Source organism: Falco punctatus, assembly GCF_963210335.1.
Source record: "Falco punctatus genome assembly, chromosome: Z".
Classification (NCBI taxonomy): Eukaryota; Metazoa; Chordata; class Aves; order Falconiformes; family Falconidae; genus Falco; species Falco punctatus.
The window spans coordinates 31,028,935-31,049,664 of NC_137586.1; the positions used below are offsets into that span (position 1 = coordinate 31,028,935).

The 20,730-nt window shown below is 38.3% G+C and overlaps 1 protein-coding gene across 5 annotated transcripts in view; it reads left to right on the forward strand.

Moving 5' to 3' along the window:
* Nucleotides 1-20,730, forward strand: part of RIC1 (RIC1 homolog, RAB6A GEF complex partner 1) — a 53,383-nt gene that overhangs the window by 3,189 nt on the left and 29,464 nt on the right. For 4 of the 5 annotated variants that reach the window (XM_080372264.1, XM_080372265.1, XM_080372266.1 and 1 more), the window contains exons 2-3: nucleotides 8,818-8,925; nucleotides 13,344-13,420. In XM_080372264.1, the coding sequence (XP_080228390.1) occupies nucleotides 8,818-8,925; nucleotides 13,344-13,420 (185 nt within the window). Of the gene's footprint in view, nucleotides 1-1,684; nucleotides 1,755-8,817; nucleotides 8,926-13,343; nucleotides 13,421-20,730 lie in introns of all 5 variants that reach the window. The other variant, XM_080372268.1, reaches the window with a different exon arrangement.

Below are 20,730 nucleotides of genomic sequence, written 5' to 3' on the forward strand. Positions count from 1 at the left end.
ACAGAATGGACTGTTGCACTTGGGAGGGACCTACAAAGATCATCTAGTTGTTGGACTAGAGTAGACCAACTGGCCTTGGCCTGACCAATTCAGGGCTGACCAAAAGTTAAAGCATATTACTAAAGGCATTGTCCAAATGTCTTTTAAACACTGACAAGCTTGGGGCATTGACCACCTCACTAGGAAGACTGTTCCAGTGTTTGAAGAAAAAAAAGAAAAAAGAATGAGGTAAAGCTGAAATAAACACATTTTTAAATTTTTACTTTATTTTGTTCATTAGTGCTACAAAAAATATTTTCTTCTTTCATCCCAATGGATTGTATTAAATGCATCCCACGTTGGAGAACGCTGTTCCAAATATTTTTCTTATATCAGAAGAAATTTTTGGCTTGGGTACCTCAAAAGATTCTGTGACACCAAGAGCCAATGAAACTGTTTTCATTGACAGCTTTGGAAGGCTTGTCACTGTTTTCATTCCATAATGTTAAGTACTTGGATGCTTGAAATGAGAAATTTAAATTAGCATTTCAAAGTTTCTTTAATGAAAATGAGGTAACTGATGTTTAGTAAATTGACTGGGGAACTGTAGGTGAGTTATCATGAGGCAGCCATGCAGTCTTGAGTGTCATGATCTTTCCTGCTTGCACGTGTATTCTAGTGGCTCTTATTGTGAACTGGGGATGGCTTTTACAGGGTTGTTTGGCTTGCTATTTTTCAGCCTGGTTTTTCTTCAGCTAATGAAGGAATCAAAGGAGCAGTGTAGCTGGCTTGTTGAAAGTGTTACTCCTTTAACAGTAGTGGCATTTAATTTTAAATTGCTTTTGTTATTTCATGAAATAAGAGCTTGAGGCAGTACAGGAAATTCTAGATACTCACTCACAGGGCTCTACATATTAAGGGAAGATGTATGCAACCAAGGAAGGAGGTGTGATAGATCAGTGGAGCTCCCCTGTAAGTGTTGAAGAGTGAATTATGTGCAACAAGAATAGTCTGATGATGTAGTTCTATGTGTAAATATAGTTCAGAATGTCCCTTCTTTAATAACAAACTTGTGGCAATGACAGGAATAAGTACTGGTGTTGAATATGTAATGAAAATTCCTGGAGGTTGTTGGACAGTCAGCTATGACTCTGCCAGTCAAAACCAGTTTTGTTAGCTCTTTGAAGCCAAGAGTAGCTTGCCCCAACTACTCATTTTGAGGAGCATTTCTTAGTTACCTAGGTGCTTATCAGTTTATGATTTATGTCTGCCCTTGTTTCTAAACTTTCCTGGGCTTTTTGTGATGATCCGATGTTTAATCGGGGACACCCAAATGAACTGTAAGCTCATGGGAAAGCATGCATGTCAGAATCCTAGATTGTCAAATAATCTGTATTCATTTTAAATGCTGAGTAAGTCTGTATCCAGACAGCCCTCGTAACTCACACTCTTGGGTGCTTTTCAGTCTCTAGCTGTTGCAGTACTAGAGTTGAACTTGATGCATGCTTTAAATGTAAGCATACACATTTGTTACACAGGACAAAACAGGGGACTGTGCTTGTTAGAGAAGTGATCTCCATAACCTGGAATTTTGGCATGATACAAAAGGAGTTGCTTGTGACACCAGTCATTATAGTTCATATGATAGATGAATAAAATATATTTTAAAAATACACAGTTGTTTTGTAATCTTTTTTTATTGCAGGTGGCCATTGAGATAAGAAAATAATTATGTTTTGACTGTGCTTTCAGGATTATGCTTTCATCTCAGAACTGTAAGCAGAATAATTTACTGAATTATTGTATGTGGCCTTTTCCTACATAAGATTAGATACAATCTCTGTAGCATTTTTATGTGGAATTTGATTGCAAAATGAACAACAGAAGTCTTGATAATGATGTAAGTGGTTGTGTATTGTTAACAATATGACATGGCATCAGTGCAAACTAAGACATCTTGCCTCTTCTGCTGTATTTTTTTCCTTAGTAATTTAACCCCTGAGATGCTAACCTCTTACTGATACCCATCAGACATGTCTGAGAAGGCCATTTCTTCTTACACATCAGTAGCAGTTGTGCTGTTGCTTCTATTGCAAAGATATATTGTTGTTACGTAATTAAGGAAATGAGGATTAATCCGTTAAGACTGATGGATTTGTAATGTGAAATGTAAAATTGTTATGTGGATATTCAGTAGGTCTTACCAAGTTTTCAGTGTCTTCTGTGTCAATGTAAAATAGGTGACCCCTGAAAGGCATCTCAGAATTACTTGCATGAAGAGAAAAGCATCCTCAGTTACGAGTTTTGACTGTCCAACTAGTTTCACATAATAGAGTTGTTTGCCAATAGGAGAACAGAGATGAGGTTAGAGGGTCTGCTCTCTTACCACACGCAATTCCATTTAATCCGTATGTAAGCACTTGGAAATTAATGGGGCTGAGGAGCAGCAGCAAGTATCTTATCGAATATGGATGGCTTTTCTTATTTGCAGCACTTTTAAGCAGCAGATTAACTGAGGACTTTCACCTGGTAGAGTTAGTTGTTGACAGTTTTGATGCACTTTGGTTTTTTTGAGCTCTTTCACAGTAGCTTGTGAAGCACAGTGTTGGGAACTGTGTCTGCCATGTTTGTTGGATGGATACTCTGCTGATTCTAAGCTTTCCAGTTGCTTTTAAAACTGAATTAAAGGAGTTACATTTTTATAACTAACCGTGCTTTTAGAAATTCTTTTATCACCATCTTGTATCTGTTACTAACAAAAAGGCTTTTTTGTGGTCTTTTTTTTTTTTCTTTTTTCTTTTTTTTCCTTCTGGTCCTTTCTAATGAATTGTCCTGTTCCTTATGCATGCATGCATGCGTGCTTTCCTTTTTTCCATCTAACCTTTCTGGTTTGTTTGTTTCTAAACCTACAAAGCTTCAGCCTTTAAAGTGGAACATAGACCATCTACTGATGAAATAAAGTGCAGTGTCACCAGCCTTTTGTTTGGTTTTCTCCAAGCCTTGTCTTTGTTGCTTAGATGGTAAACTCATCAGAACAACATGCTTTTTATTTTTGTCTTGGGCCTACAGCCTAATGAAGTGTTGTGGTTTTGAAAGGAATTGTGTGATTCTAAATGTGATTAATTTTTGGTGTCATGAGTACTGAATGTTAGGGGTTGAGAATATTAGGATTTTAACAATTGTCTATGGCCATGCAGGTTCTTGAATTGATGTTACATTAAAAAACCCAAACCCATATATAACACCATGTTGTCAGTTGCTAATACTGTTGCATGCTCTCAGCCAAGCTAAGAACTTTCTTCCTAGACATAACTGTTGTGAAAAGATTGCTATTATTCCAGATACTCAGTGTCTGAAAGCTATAATTAAATGCAAAAAATTATTTGGTAATAGTGAGTTGGTGGCGTTAAAGATGAGTTGTTTAAAAGAGAGAAGGAAGTATTAAGGATTGTGAAATTTACTTGGTTTTAAAATTCAAGTTACTTTGGATTTATGGTTACAATAAAAAGAACAAAATAAAAAAAATGGAGTTCAGAGTTGAACACATCAGTTACGGATAGGCTAGGCAAAACATTCAGAACTTCTCAATGTTCTTGGGTATTATTTGGGTAGAAATAAATTAATTCAGTGCAGCTTTATCAGTATTCTAAAAAAATAATTTAACCTCTTGTGGTATGTAAGAATTGGAGTATGACTGTATCCTGTGTGATGCAGCATTCTTAGAATTTAGGCAAGGGTATGATTTTGCTATTTATATTTCATACAGATATAGTAACTACTTCTTTGTTTTGCTTAAAAATTACAGAAGTGCTGGTGTCTCACACGAACATCCACAGGCCTGAGTAAGAGTATTACTTCGTATTTTCAGTAATTTTTTGTGTGAATATAAGTAGCAGCGTTCCTGTCTTGCTCTCCTCCCTTCTGGGTTTAAGTAAATTCGTGGTAAGAGAGCAACTAAAAATAAGGGAACACTAAAAAGTTTCATTGTCTGAATGCATACATGCTGTTAGGTGTTTACTTCTCAAACTTAGGCCAGTAGTTTTCCATTCTATTTGCTGACCTACTTAACTTGTTAAATCTACTATATACACAGTTCATCATTAACCTCCAGCAGTCAAACCACAGAATCCAAATTAAGGGAGACTCACTGTTTCATTATTTTATATACTGTCAAACAAACAGCGATTGTACTTCTCTCCAGTATAGTTTTCTTCAAAGCCTGTTAAACATCTCAGTTAGGATATACACTTGCTCATGAGGGCTGTTTCCCAAGTCTCTACTGCTTGTCCTCTTTAGACAGCCTGTTCAGAGCAATGTTCATGTCTTGGTTTAGTATTGAAATGTCTACTTGATTTGCATTTACATCAAATGTGATAGAATGTTTGTGTTTAGAGAAGTTAAGTGGTAATATCGCAAGTCTAAGCTCTCCGAATCTGCTGCAGAGTTTGTGTATCTTGATAGATTTCTTCCTAAAAACCGTAAGGTTCAATGTTCTGAGACTACTTACGTTGCTCATAGTTACTGCTTAAAAAAGAGAAATGGGAAAGATGTTGTATTTGGTCAGGTAGAATTAACTAAAATAGTAACAAAATTATTTCACCATGAGTTTGGTTTGTGTGGGGTTTTTTTGTTTTGGATTTGGTTTGTTTTGGGTTTTTTGTTTTGGTTTTTTTGGTTTTTTTTTTGTTTTTGTTTTTTTTGGTGGTGTTTCTTTTTTAATTGTTTGCTTAGGTATTTTGTCCTGATGTTGATGCAGAGCTCATCTTTTTTAGTGGAAAGTCCGAAGAAATTCCTAATGTACAACAACAACTAATAATGAAACAAAAGTGAGTTTGAAAGTAGTTTAAGTGTCTGCTCATGAAGCTAGCTTGCTACCTTACTGTTTTATAAATAGTGCAATTCCTATATTTCAATATTGGTCATCCAAAACACATTTGCTTTTGTCTGTCTCTTTTGAATTTTGTCATAATCTCGCATCACTAAAAAAAGGCATGTTTTATGCTAGAAAGGCATTGTTGAGACGTGTAAAGATTTTGAAGTAAGTGCTTCTGTGGAAAGTGCTCTTGTGAAAAGGTAGCCAAATGAATGATGTATAGGGAGGGAAGGAGATAAAAGTATATTTAGCTGTGGGTACAAGAAGTTCTGTTTCTCTCTTTTCAGTAGCATTAACTAGAGCACTGGAGAATTTGTTTCCTCTTTGGTAATAAAACTGCTACATTCTTTTAAGGTTATCTTCCCCTCTTTTTTTTTTTTTTTCTTCTTTTCACCATTTCTGTTACCCTGTGAGCATCCACCTCCACTGTTGTTTTGTGAGTGCCAGCTTCTGTTTTTTGTGATCTTACATTCATCCCAAGAGGCAAAATGTACTGTATCAAAATGCTAGATTTTCTCTGCAGCAGATTGTAACATGCCAGATATGCTTCTTATCTATTTTGGGAAGCTTTTGCTAGTTTTAGTTGCAATTTGAGTGAAGAATTGCTTACTCAGTTCTTTCTTCCTGAAGAACTGAAGGTGTGTACTTCTGTTATGTAGACAGATTTTGTTGTTGTTTGTTTTGTTTAAACAACCCTTTATTTGTTAGGTCACTTGCTATGTTTCAGGAATCACTAGTTTCTCCAAAAGCTGTGGCTCTATGATTAGTATTTCAGCAAGCATTATAAAGGAGGATTAATATCTTGGCTTACTTGAAATAGTATGTGTGTCTTATTAGTTCTACTTAACTAGGTTTCTTTATAATTTTAGTAGCTGCATGTAGAAGTGTAAAGAGGAAAAAAACATGGAGTTTTCATGAAGCTGATACAGACAGTTGGTTTTTCCAGCAGAGACAAATGTAAAAATTTAAGAAAATTTTGTGTAACAGAATCTGTTTCTGTACAGGCCATGAGTTAAATATCTAAAACTAATCAGAGAAAAGAATTGTACTAACTAGGCCCTTATTTTTGAGAGAATGTTTGTTTAATGGCTTGCTCTGTTCAGAGCAAGTAATTAAAATTAGGCTGATACACTTCTGTTTGTAGAACATACTCCTCTGCCATTATAAATCTTTGGTCACTTCAGATGTAATAAATTACTTTAGGTGTAGAATGACCATTTCTCTTTCTCTTGCATGAGCCGAACAGGATATTGAGCTATATTGAGCTGCCGTTCTGGTTTGTTAATGTAGCAGTTCATGCTTTTGAGGGAAGCTCATACACAGGAATAAAGTGTCTATGTTGGGGTTTTCCTCACATACAAAATTATGCTTTTTAGTTGGGAAGTATGGGGAAATTGCATCAGTGAAGTATTTATGGTTTAACCATTAGCTAGGTAGCCTTTTTGACCTATTGAATTAGAAGTGGGTCTGCTTTCTAATACGAGAAGAAGCTACTTAAATTACAAAAAGGTAAAAGTGATTACTTGCCCTCTTAATGTTAACTCCTTTAGTCCTTGTCTGTAAGGCACAAAATAAAATCAGTCTAGAAATCAATTTGTATAAATTGTATAGCTGCTGCTTATGTGAACGTTCTTCCAGATTTTAAGTTGTAATAGCAGCTTTCTTGTGAATAAATGTCTCAAGAACATTACAGTATAAGAGCTGTTGTTCATTCTGTAAAAGTAGCAGTGTAGAAGGAAAATTATTCAGTGTTAATGAGCTTCTAAAACTTTCTTTGCCTGCTCCTAAAATGCTTGAAACACAACAGTGCTTTACAATAGGTCTCCAAATCTGCATTAATGGTGCACATTACCAAGATTGTACTTGTCCTCACAAGGCACTCTCTATCTGTACACCTACAACAGTTAAGGTGGGTCTCAGCCAAGCAGTGAAAGGCTGTAGTTCATGAGAGCAACTAATAAGAATCTGTTGAGAATAATTAGTTATCTGTTTAGTGTTAGAATAATTTGATCAGCAAATACCTGCAAAAGAAGCCACATGAATTGAAAAAAGTGGTGTAAATAGTTTTGGGGTACAGATTAGTTTGCGTGTTATACTTTACAGTATAAATACTTAACTTTGTTTTTGGTAATTCGGTTCTGTGTGGGTGTAAAATTTTAAGTAATAATGCTGTTTACAGGATGCAGAGTTACACTATGAATTTACCAACGCTAAGACTCTCTGTGTGACATTTAATTCAGCTCCTTTTACATATGTATGATGAAAGCATATGATTACTTATTCATATGATTTTTCGTTTTAACTACCTTTTTTTTTAAGGGAAACTGAAGCAACTGATTCCAAATATGATGGCAGTAGATATCCACTGAGTTCTCAGGTAGTTTCTGGGTAGGTTTAATGTTTTTAGACTTGCAACAGCTTCCACTGTTTGAGCAAGTAAGCTCACTAAGAACAATGGCAAGCTGCCATCACCTGTGGTTCTTGTGGTGGACAACAAGCTTTGCCAGGGGTTTTCATGATTAATCACTCTTTTTGCTGAAAGTACTCTTCAGCCTTTTAGTTTCCTTACAGGCGCTGGAGGAGAGTGCTGGTTTTGGTACAGAGTTTGCTGCTGCAACTATGAAGGAAAATTGGCACTGATAAGTTAGGGAGAACATCTGTTAGGAAGATGAGGGGGAACTTCTTTTACAGAAGGAAGTGTGGCTTGTTTAATTTAACTGAAGGCTGAGGAAGTACAGTTGTCATCTAATTAATATATGTGCACCTTTTTCACTGTTGCTACCTCCCAGTGGTGTAGGGTAGCAGACTGGGGAATACCTTGTCTTGTCGCGAAGGGGGGAAGACACAGTCACTCAATATGAGTGACCAGCAGACTTCGTTTATTGTCCCTTACAGTCACCTTTTATGCCTTGTTATAATTAGCTCATACATATTACAAAAGTTAAGCTCATTATTGGTTAGTTGCCTAAATACCAAGCCCACCCCTAGTTTCTCTTCTGTAGTTACCTGTTCCCACCTGCAACATTCTTTTCCCACCGCAGTCTTCCTGTTACTGTGTAACAAGAACAGCCAAGGATAGTGTATTTTTGCTTTACTTCAGATAAGCTGAGAGCGATGTGCATTTTTGTCCAGCCAGCTGGACTATGTCTATGTGACCTTTTTCAGCTAGCCAGTTATCCACAATACCAGTCTAAGCTGAAAACTGTTACTGGTGCAAGAGCAAGAGTGTTTCTAAGCACTGGAGCAAGGAAGGGTAACTTCCCATTAGGTTGTTCTGTCACTGCTCTCAACTGCTTTCATGAAAGGGAATGAAGACTTAATGCCTATGGTAGCTTTGTGTGGGCTTCATGGCCCCAGAGCTCTTTTTCATTCCCGGGAGGAAAGGTGTTCATGGGTACATCTCATCATATGCAAAATCTTTTCAGCAAACAGTAGGGATGGTTTTTCTGCACAATTTCTGGCAACCAGTTCTTGAAGTGGTGTGAAACAGATTACCTGATTATCATTCTCTTTAATACAGTGACCCACCCATTTAGTAGAAACTAAGCAAATGGATTGTACCAAATACTCTGTAGAATATTTCATCTTAGTTAATTTTGACAGTCCTTTTCATTGTAGGAGCCTCTTTGAGGTGGTTCTGTTCATCAGTCACCCTTTGTCTACCTTGAAACTACTTTTGTATTCTGTAATGACTCATTTCTGGGCAAATGAAGGTTTTTATTTAAATATAGTGGGTTTGAAAGAGTGAGATTAGGAATGACAGTGTGGTAGGAGTTCTGCATAAATTAAAGGCACCATTGTGTAATGCATTGTCAAATACACACAGATTTTTTAACCTTCCCCTTCAAGGGAAATGTATTCTTGCTGTTAAGAAAACATAGTTGTTTACAGTTATATCACAATATGACAAACATCCCATTCTTCTAGATATGACATGTAATAGTTTGGGGTTTTTTTTCTTCCAGCCCAGTGTATTAATCGTAAGCTACAAGGAACTATCAAAAGCAGCTTCCCAGTTTGGACCTTATAAACAAGCAGAATGGCGTCCTGACAGCACCATGATAGCTGTTTCAGTAAGTAGAGTTTTTATTACTTCTGTGGTTAAACAATTGCAAAGACAGTTTTGTATTACCAGTTTCTGTGCTTATACAAATTTGCAGATTGTATGTACGTTTAGTGTGTATATATTTTAATAATAGTACCAAGGTATTTTGGGATGGTAGAAGCTTCCTTTAGTAGCTTTCATTCATTTTTTTCCCCTGAAGAATGAACTGCAATTCTTGGTATTAAAATAATGCTTAATGTATTGGTGAGGGGTGATACAGCATCTCATTAGTTTAGTAATCTGGTCACAGAGAATAAAGGAATTGGAAGATATGAAATAGTTGAGGAGTTAAGTGACATAAACATATGTCACTTCATAAGTAGGATTTACAGATGTTTCAGAAAGGTGGTTATAGGTGGATGAAACTGTAGTTTTATTATGGTGCAGTATCTTTTGGTGATTCAGAAAAAATGCAGGGCACTGAGAACATAGAAACATGGGCAGTGGTAGGTGATACATAGACTCTTCTGTTCAGAGGCTTAAAGGTAAAGATGAGATCTTGCCTTACATGGAAATAAAATCTTGTTTTGTAGTTGATGCTGTGCTCACAGCAGTAAAGTGGACTATTTCAGCACCAGCATATATAAATTTGAGGTGCAAGGTAGATGCAAACAGAGGTGTGAGTAGAGTTTGTAGGAGTCAGCATATGGGATGGCACTCCTGGTGACTTTTGATCAGGTTTTACATTAGGACGAGGCCTTGAGTTGGGTAACTTTCTTTTTCTACATTTTCTTCTGAGAAGGTGCAGAAGAAAAGAATGAAATCATTAAACTTCCCCACCAGAAGTTCATTATGTGGAAACTGGGTAACAACTACCGTATTTATTGGTATACTGACTTTACCTCCTAATATAAACTCTCCTTCGTGCTTAAAATTATGCCTGTGATGCTTTGTAGTTTTTAAACCAATCAGATATTGTTATCTTAGTGGAAAATACAAGATGGTTTATGGAATAGTTCCTGTCTCTACTAATATCATCATTACTCTACATCAGCTAAACTTCCTGTGCTCCTGTTTTCTTGTGTGTAATGCAGGGCTAGACTTTTCTGAGTAACTGGTTTGGAATGTTTAATTCACCTAAAAGAATCTCATGGAATCAATGCAATAAACTATTTCTGTTAGTGTCAGCTTACATTTTCAGTTAGCAAATGCTAATGATTACCAGCAAAGACAGAAGGGAGACTTCTGTAACATTTGTTATGAATAAAAAAGAATTCTACAGTTTTATAATACAGCATATAATCACACGTAAAATATCCAAATATATTTTAATTGTACTGTAATTTATGCAGTAGTTCAGAAGAGATTTAAATTCTTACATTGAATTACTTTGCATATTATGGTTTTTTTCTGTGATGTGGGATCTGTTTGCTCAAGAAACCTCCTATGTCAGCTGACAGTCAGACTAGCTTTAGTTTCTGCCAGTTCAGTTACTGTACTTTCAAGTTTTTCTGCAACTAAATGTATAGTGTTCTTTCTGGCAGATGATGTCAGAATCTAAATGCCCATAAAGTCTGTTTGTAAACCTAGGTTTTACAAACTAAAGTTTAAAATGGTCAAACGGTTTATAAAATAATGAGTGTGATGAGATTCCTAATATTCTTCATGTTTCTCATGCTTACATTGGATCTCCTGAGTGTATATATACAAATAATATAGTCAAGCATATTTGTATCACCACTTCTGGTTTGCAGGTTTTTTTTAATATGCTTTTGGAATATATATATGAAGTTTAATTTGAAACAGTTAGTGAGTCCTACTGAAAGACAGATACTGGTATTTTTGTTACTGAGAAACGGGGTGGAAAGGCAATTCCAGGAGCTTAATGAAGAAGATGTTCCTGCTGATGCATGATATTTTTACCCCCAAAGTAAAACTATGAACTTCTTTCCAAGGGAATAAACATTTTCTCCCTTCTTTGATTTCTTAAGAAGAAAATTAACAAATACAAATGAAGAAGCAATAGCAAAGCAAGTTCTTAATTAAAAAGAATAGCTTGTGCTACTAGTTTTGTTGGACTAAATTAACTTCAGTTTAATTACTGAAGTCCTGTACAATAGCTAAAAATACTAGTTTGAAAGCTGAGTTAGGTGATTTTGTTTCTCACCTGTTATTACGTGTGCTCTTGAGTTTCTTGAGTGTAATAGTTCCATGTAATAATAAAATTACATTAAGAAGGTGAACAAAAGGCTTAGTATGGACTTGTAAGCTAAGTGGTACATTCACTTTTTTTTTTGATGACATAATGATGGGGAGTGTAGTCTGGATTTAATGACCACTACAGCAGTGATAATACAGCGTTTTATATTTCTGACTGCCAGAGTGTTCAGAGCATATCTATGAAAATAAATCACTTTGCAGCATGTGCTTTGAGGTAATTATTATTTGTACTGAAGGCAAACTTTGGTCTACTAGATAAGGCTTTATAAAATATTTCCAAGTAGCTTTAATGGTATGCAGTGAAACTTAAGCAGTTCTCACACTGTCATCATCCCCTAGCAATTCCAACTTCCTTTGCTACTAATACTTTCTACTACTAAACTGTTGGCACCCTTTCTAAACTGATCTTTTTTTCCTTGATATTTTGTAGTTTCTTCTCTCATATTGCTGCATTTGTAATTTTTCCTGTGTTACTGGGAAATACTTTGTTTCTTGTTTGGATTAGTACATACACCTAAGGTAGCTAATACTAGTGGTTAAACGTTGTGATTTGGGTCAAGATGCTTCAACATGGAGAAATATACAAGGCATATCCTTCCCTTGCTACAGGAAGTGCTTTGGTATAAATAGACTGCTCTTTGGTGTGCATTCCCATAGCTAAGCCAGAGCTTTGCTAAAGATCATAGCATACAAGAAAGTATGTCGTGAAACTCCTTGCAACATACTGTATATTTATACTTTTGACTGTCAAAGATGAGAATGATCAGGCAACAGATGACAGTGATGGTTACTTCAGTAAGTTTCATTGCAACACCGACATTTCTAAAGCAATGTAGAAACCTGTGTGAATGAATATGATCAATTTGCAGGACGTGTAGGTTGAATGTTTCTGCATTTCATCCAGCTCTTCGTGGAATTTGAGGTTCTGTTTAGAAATGAACCTGTAACAATAGCAACTGTGCTTTGAATAGTGTTCAGTAAGGCTCTTTGTACTTAATATCAGTATAAAGATACTTCACAGTATTGTTTTACTTTCCCTTCCAGCGTAAGATAACTTACAGGTTGAATATTTAATGATGTAATGGAAAGAACCTGTAAAGATGTTAGAAATGGGCACGTTTCTGTACCACATAATACCTGAACATGATATTACTGCACACAGAGAAGCTTCCATTTACTTTCAGCCTATCCCAAGCTCACCGCTGTGGTTCGATTTTATTCTTGCATATACTCACTTTGAACTAGGGTAATTGTGTTTCTTGGACTTGGAAGCCAAAACAAATTTCTTTCATGATAAAGCAAAATGACTGGGGAAAAACATGGCAATTGTGAACTGATAAACTAAGCTAACAGGAGTGTTACTTCTGCCTTTATTCAAAGAAAAGGAATCCAGCCTTGCAAAGCAACTTGATAACCATTCATTCCAGTGCTTCTTGTCTCCTGTAATAGTTCTTTGGGTACATGCCCAGCCTATATTAAAACGATTCGATGGAAACCCTGTTTCACAACAATGCACTTGTCTGAAGGATAAATTTGTGCTTTAAACAAATCATACTTCTTGGAACAGCTAACCTTATTGGTCATCTGCCTCTCCTGTGCTTATAAAACACTGGATCAGCTTCTAGTCATGACTGGAACATCTGATAACTAAATGATTTATATTTGTTCTCAGCGTAGTGTTATAGTTTGAAGTCAGTCTTCCAGAATGGCAGAATATGCATTGGAATTGAATTGTAGAATTTTTTTTTAGACACCAGAAGGTTTTGAAAAGGTGTGTGGCATGAGGATTTTTTCAAAACTACCTGGATGACCAACATTGGGAGGCAATGCCCAGCTTCTTTGAACTCTGTAGTGTCCATTTGTGTTCAGACACCTGGAGGTCTTGTTCTGAAGGATTGCTACCTTCTACTACATGCTTTCTGCGTTAATTGTCTTTGTTGGTGTCAATTAGATTCTAAATCTAACACCAGATCAGGTACTACGTATTTGTATGAATCGGAGGAAAATTTCTGCTGGATTTTTCTATTTATCTACCTACTAAGTGATCTGTTCAGTGTGCTGTAAAGGCTAGTATCGATTTTACTTAGAATGAATTTCAATGCATGGGTTTTTAATATATCTGAAATTTGATACGTTCAATGTATGAGACATGTAGAAATTGCAAGAGTTTGTATGGATTTTACTCATGCAGATAGACTATTTATCTTATCAGTGTTTCTCTTTCAGACTGCAAATGGATACATCTTATTTTTTGAAATCCCTTCAGCAAGAGACAAGTATCTTTATGAGCCAGTGTATCCCAAGTAAGTGTGTTAAACTTTCTTTGCATCCCCACAGCGTGAAAAAAATACGGCTAGACAAATCCTAGGCAGATTTCATGATAAAAAATATTTCCTTCCAAAGTATGTTTTAAAACTTGAGTGTGAAGCATCATTCCAATGAGAGTCAGTTCAGAGAAGTTGGTCTAATTGGTTTGTGGTGCGCTAGTAAGATTCCTTAGGTCCATCTTACAAGCTGTCAACATCTTAAACAGCAGGGTTAAAATTGTCTAGTGTTACAATTTGAGGAAGTCTGTTGAATTCATGATCAATACAGGCTTTAATAATCTCTTTTGAGTAACTCAGCTGAGCAAGTCATGTTTCTTTGGAACTACTAGGGTGCAGTTTTTAATAGATTCCTCTCAGCTCTTCAACTCCATAATAACCTGGCTGCCATTCAGCAGGACCTGGACAGGCTAGAGAATTGGGCGGAGGGCAACGTAATGAAGTCCAGCAAAGGCAAGTGTAGGGTCCTGCACCTGGGGAGGAACAACCCCACGCACCAGCACAGGCTGGGGCTGACCTGCTGGAAGGCAGCGCTGCGGGGAAGGGCCTGGGAGTGCTGGTGGGCCCCAAGCTGCCCATGAGCCAGCAGTGGGGCCTGGTGGCCAAGGCAGCCAGTGGGATCCTGGGGTGTGTTAGGAGTGTGGCCAGCAGGTTGAGGGAGGTCATCCTCTCCCTCTGCTCTGCCTTGGTGATGCTGCATCTGGAGTGTGGTGTCCAGTTCTGGGCTCCCCAGATCAAGAGAGACAGGGAGCTGCTGGAGAGGGTCCAGTGGAGGGCTGCAAAGATGAGGGGACGGGAGCATCTCCCTTATGAGGAAAGGCTGGGAGAGCTGGGCCTGTTTAGCATGGAGAAGGGAAGACTGAGAGGGGATCTTACTGGTGTCCACAGTATCTTAAATGGAAGTGTCAAGAGTGTGGGGCTAGCTTTTGTCAGTAGTGCCCAGTGGCAGGGCAAAGGGCAGTGGGCACAAACCGCAACACAAGAAGTTCCATCTGAACATGAGGAAGAACTTGTTTACTTTGAGGCTGACAGAGCACTGGAACAGGCTGCCCAGAGAGGCTGTGGAGTCTCCTCCTGTGGAGACATTCAAAAGCTGCCTTGGTGCAATTCCTTGCAACCTGCTCCAACCCTGCATCCAACCCTGGCCATTCCATGATTCTGTGGACTTCAGAGATTTTTGAAACAAATGGGAAATAAATTCGCAATATTATGGAAAGTACACAAATAATTTTTAGTAAGAATACACAAGTATTTTAGATGCAGTGTGTTGTCATTGTCTTATTTTCCTTATTGTGAATGACAGAGTATGTGTTAAGATGTGACTGTATGTTGGACGTATTTGTGATTGACTTACTTGACTTTGGGTTTGGCAGAATTGGGAAGTATTTTGGATAAATTAAAACCTCAAGGGATGTGTTTGCTTGTGCGTTTAGATAGGCAGAATCTGTAGTCATTGATGGATCAAATTTGTCCACAGAAATAATAAAACACTCTTGATTTCTTATTGGCTAGGAACTGATTTTTTTGGTTTATCTCTCTATATATGTTCATCATTATGATAATGCTAGATAAATTAAAATTAATTTTTTTTCATATTTGTAAAATGAATTAAAGTTGGTTGGTCATGTAAGAGGAAAACATTTTGATTTTTTTAAAACCGTAACTGTTAAACTGTGAATATTAAGGAAAAATAGATCAGGTCCTCACGAGCATTTACATTTTAAATCTCTATTCTTATACAAGCGCATATAGGAAGAAATAACTTGGCAGGTAGTAGATGATTTCAGAGTGAATTCTTGCTTCATTGAGTGGAAGATTTGGTGTGTTTTACTACTATAATGCATCTTTTGGCTCATCTACCTAGCCCTCAAAGCTCTGGAATTATGTGGATTTTACTGTTGCAACTTGTCTATTTTCCAAAAGCTTAAGACCAATGTGTACAAGTTATTACTTTACTTGCCTTTTTCTGAGATGCAAGTAGCATTTTTCAAACTGACTTTTCACGTCTGACTTACTGTCATCAGGAAAAAAGTAAGCAGAAAACCTGTTAGTGCACCCTGTTGAAATAAATAAAGGGATAGTATATCTTCAGCAATATATGCATTGTACATAATGCAAAAGACTATAAACAGTAGTTTATTGTATGTTCTTCCTGTTCTATTTGGAACGTTGGGTTTTTTATTGGCAAAATCTGAAAATATATGGAAATACATATAAAATATGCAGTAAGAATTAAAAAAGAAGCTTTGGAAAGTTCATTTAGACGTGGCACATATAGGAAGGTTTGAAAATACCTGTTGAACAGTCAGTGACTAACCAGTCTGAATTTTCTATAAAACAATGGTAACTCATTTGTGTTGTCAACCTAAAAGCATGTGTTTTATGATTTTATTTTTTTTTGTTAGCTGTGTGTTGAATGGTCAGGATTTAAAGGTATATTTGTATAGCCCAAAAGGATAGAATGCTGAAATCTGTGGATGAGTAAGATGAAGTGTTTGTCCCTAGAGTGTTTATGATGGGTCACTCACAATCTGCTAAGAGTAATGCATATGCTTAACTTTAAGAAGATGAATGATTACACTGAATTTACTGGGATTACTAGTCTGTCTCTATTTAACCCTCAATTTTGAAAACCTACAGAAAATTACTACTGTTCTGGTTATATTAGAGAAAAAGGAAAACACAAGCATTTGTGTGTGAATTATGCCTGCTGTGATTAACATCAAATTATTCTGCAAGCTATTATAATGGGATAAACTTTTTTTGGTACAGATACAGCCTGTATAGTTTCACTAATTTGCTTTGTAGATTAAATACTAAAAAAAAAGCCAAAGAAAAAACACCTCAACCAAAAATGAATAAACAGGCAAACTAAAGGCCCAGAATTGAAACTTTTAACTTTCTTCTGACTTCTGGTCATTTTCCAAAGACATTTCTCTGAAGTGGCTGGATTTCATTGCAACTGGTCTGAAAAATGCCCAATTAATTTTGTTGATTCTGAAGCCATGAAAAATCAGTGAAAGGCCTTATATCTCACTGGCCTTGTTCTTGGAAAGGGGCATTTTACTGTGTTCTACCACTGTGACACTGTGTTCCCTGGCTCCTTCCTCTGTGTTGGCAGCAGTGACTATGCAGGTGTGCCTTAAGTAAGGTTGGGTTGTTGACTCAATTGGGAAACTAAACCTGCCTGTCTACCTTCTTCACCTCTCCCTATCCCCTCCCCTGCATTCCAGTAGCTTAGCTTGCATGTTGGCATATAACAAAGGCTGGCGTTAGAAGATGGTAACCATGAAGTAGCACTGACTAGCAGCAGTGGGAAGCTCAAAAACACAGAGTGACTGCTCAGCGATATTCATATGATAGTTCATGATAAAGCAATTGCTTGCAATGTTTTAATTCTCATGCAAATGTTAATTACAGCTTGTCTGGCTCTGTCTTATGTGGTCATTTACCTATGACAGACAAAGTGAGTGGGAAGGTGGTTATTTCTCATAGAGTCATAGAATCATTTAGGTTGGAAAAGACCTTTGAGATCATAGAGTCCAACCATTAACCCAGGACTGCCAAGTAATACCAAAACTGCTAAGTCATGGCCATAAGCACCACATTTATGTGGGTTTTTTTTTTAAACACCGTCAGGGATGGCAATTCCACAACCTCCCTGGGCAGCCTGTTCCAATGCTTGACCATCTTTTAGTGAAGAAATTCTTCCAAATATCTGATCTAAACTTTACCTGGCACAATTTGAGGCCATTTCTTCCTGTTGTATAGCTTGTAATCTGGGAGAAGAGGCCTACTCCCACCTGACTACAACCTCCTTTCAGGCAGTTGTAGACAGCAGTAAGGTCTCCCCTGAGCCTCCTCCTCTCCAGGCTAAACAACCCCAGTTCCCTCAGCTGCTCCTCCCCTTCCCCAGCCCCTTGCCCTTCCCTGGACACGCTGCAGCCCCTCTACGTCCCTCCTGCAGTGAGGGGCCCAAACCTGAACACAGGGTTCGAGGTGCAGCCTCACCAGTGCCCAGTGCAGGGGGACAGTCCCTTCCCTTGCCCTGCTGGCCACACTGCTTCTGACACCAGCCAGGGTGCTGCTGGCCTCCTTGGCCACCTGGGCACCCTGCTGGCTCATGCCCAGCCGGCTGCCGACCAGCACCCCCAGGCCCTTTCCCACCAGGCCCTTTCCAGCCACTCTGCCCCAGCCTGTAGCGCTGTGTGGGGCTGGTGTGACCCAGCTGCAGGACCCGGCACGGAGCCTTCTTGAACCTCATCCAGCTGGCCTCGGCCCATCGGTCTGGCATGTCCAGACCCCTCTGCAGAGCCTTCCTACCATCAAGCAGATCAACACTCCCCCACAACTTGGTGTCATCTGCAAACTTACTGGGGTCACACTTAACCCCCTCATTTCAGATTGTCAATGAAGATACTAAACAGGACTGGCCCCAGCACTGAGCCCTGGGGAACACCGCTTGTGACCAGCCACCAGCTGGATGTGACTCCATTCACCACCACTCTTGGGTCTCATCTGTCCAGCCAGCTTCTTACACAGCGCAGAGTGCATCCATCCAGGCCATGAGCAACCAGTTTCCGCAGGAGGATGCTGTGGGAGATGGTGTCAAAGGCTTTACTAAGGTCCAGGTAGACAACATCCACAGCCTTTCCCTCATCTGCTAGGTGGGTCATCTTGTCATAGAAGCAGATCAGGTTTGTCAAGCAGGACCTGCCTTTCCTAAACCCATGCTGGCTGGGCCCAATCCCCTAGTTGTGCTGCACATGCCACGTGATGGCACCCAGGATGATGTGCTCCCTAACCTTCCCTGGCACAAAGGTCAGGCTGACAGGCCTGTAGTTCCCTGGATCCTTCTTCTTGCCTTTCTTGCAGATGGGTGTTACATTGGGTAACCTGCAGTCTTCTGGGACCTCTCCAGTTTTCCAGGACTGTTGATAAATGATGGAGAGTGGCTTGGTAAGCTCCTCTGCCCGTTCCCTCAGTATCCCTGGATAGATCCCATCTAGCCCCATGTACTCTGTGTAAATGGAGCAGCAAGTCACTGTTTCCTCCTGGACTGTGGGGACTTCATTTTGCTCCCCGTCCCTGTTTTCCAGCTCATGAGGGCTGAATACTCTGAGGGTAACTGGTCTTACTATTAAAGGCTGAGGCAAAGAAAGCATTAAGTATCTCAGCCTTTTCCTCATCCTTTGTGGCCATGTTACCCACCGCATCCAATAAAGGATGGAGATTATCCTTGGCCCTCCTTTTGCTTCTGATGTATATTTTTTGGCAGTGGCCAGCTTGAGTTCTAGCTGGGCTTTCACCTTTCTAATCTTTTCCCTGCATAACCTCACGACATCCTTATAGTCCTCCCGAGTTGCCTGCCCCTTCTTCCAAAGGTAGCAAACTCCTTTTTCCCCTGAGTTCCAGCCAAAGCTCTCTGTTCAGATCTCCTTTTTGAAGAATGTCCAGCCTTCCTGGACCCCTTGGCCCTTTTGCAGAGTACAAAGATGTAATGCTGTCCTTGCATTAGTTGTGTGATAGGACAGCTGCTGGAAACAAGTGAAATGGATGGACACCAGTTTCAAATGTAGGTCTCCACACTTTGCATATTTTGAGGTAAAGGTTGTTTTTTTTTTGTCTACTGTTCTTCTCTTTGGACACATCCACAACATGTCCGAAAGTTAAGAGGTCTTGTAGAACATCATCAGTTTCATCAGTTGTGTTATTTGGTTTGTGTGTGTGTGTAGGGTTTTTTTTTGTTTGGTTGGTTTTTTTTAGCTAATGAGCACACTTCTGTCAGTGCTTCTGAAAGTTTAGTCTTAATCTACTCTGTAAAATTATGACTTAGTTCTTAATCTTAAACTGTCCATATCTACTAACTTTTTATAAGTGGAGCAAAGCCTGTTCTCTGTATCCTGTCTTACATAATAATGACCAAATGTGACAGAAACATAAAATTTCAGTATAGTGACTACAAAATAAAGTAAAACTCTCTTAATACAACTTCAGCTTGAACAGAGTTCTTAGGCAGCATAAGTTAACATAATGAGGTGGTTGTGCACTGGAAGGACACACCAGTAACATCCTTAGCTGCACCAAAATCCTGGTGCAAGATTTTCTGGTTTAGTCAGTACCCTGAAGTTGCACTTGCTAGGTTTGATTCCATACAAGTGAGAAGATTAAGAAAGTTTGTGTTTAAATTCTCTTGTCAGCTCAGTTCTCATTTGAATGAAATTATATATTTTATTGTAAGTAAAAAAGGAACATCAGAAAAGCAGGTGATAAGGTACATGATAGACCGCCACTTTCTTGACTTTAGTTACTTTTGCAGTCTTCCAGATGGGGACACTGGTAGCTGCAGTGAAATTACAGTTTTATTTGGTATTGGCATTTTTTAAGTAAGTTCTTTAAAATTTGCTTGGTAGTGGTTTAGCCTTGATGTGAAGAAAAGGATCAAAAAAAGTTGCTGAAAATAAAAACCACTCCTCATTTGTCCATATGGGAGAGGTATGTTTGTGGAGAAAAAGTACAGTCCTTCCACTTCATAGCTGTTCATTACACGGAGTTGTTACTATATATGGCTGTTGAGCAAGATGATCCAGAAGAGCTTGCCTGTATTTGATCTGTTCACAGAACTATTCTAGCATAAAGTTATTGTGTAAACTGTAATTACATTTGCAAAATTTTTCTGCTGGTACAGCTTGAACGAAATGCACGAAGATAAAACAAAAACCAAACCTGCCTGGGGAATAGAAACATTTTTCCTGTTTATAGCACAATACACGTAGAGTATATCTAATCGCAGTATGATTTTTGTGGTTTTTTTAAGGGTCAAGTCTCTTCTATAGCAATCTTTAGTTCTGGTAGAAGAATCAAAGTGTGAGTTGAGGCTAATCTGTCATTGTGTTTGAATGCAAGAGTCTCTGCTTCCCTTATCTTCTAGTAGAATGAAATGACCAGATTTTGGAAAGTAAGGTTGAGTGAACTCTCCTTGCCCCATGCTATTGTTTGTTTAAAACTGGACAGAATCAAGAGTCTAGGAAAATTGGTTTCCTGTTTGAAAATGCCCTTTTGGCATGACTTCCTCCTTTTCATATCAGCCTATTGTAATGGTCTTTATATTCTGAAATTAAATGTTTTAGTGGAAGTGCTGGAATTCAAGGTTATCAGCATTTGTTCCTGGAGCCCACAAAACCTTTTTAAGTTTGTTCTATCAAAAATTGAGGGCATAGCTCTTACAAAATTGAGAATATATGAAGAACTTTAAGATGGTTGAGGGGGGAATGCTTTTTAAATGCTAG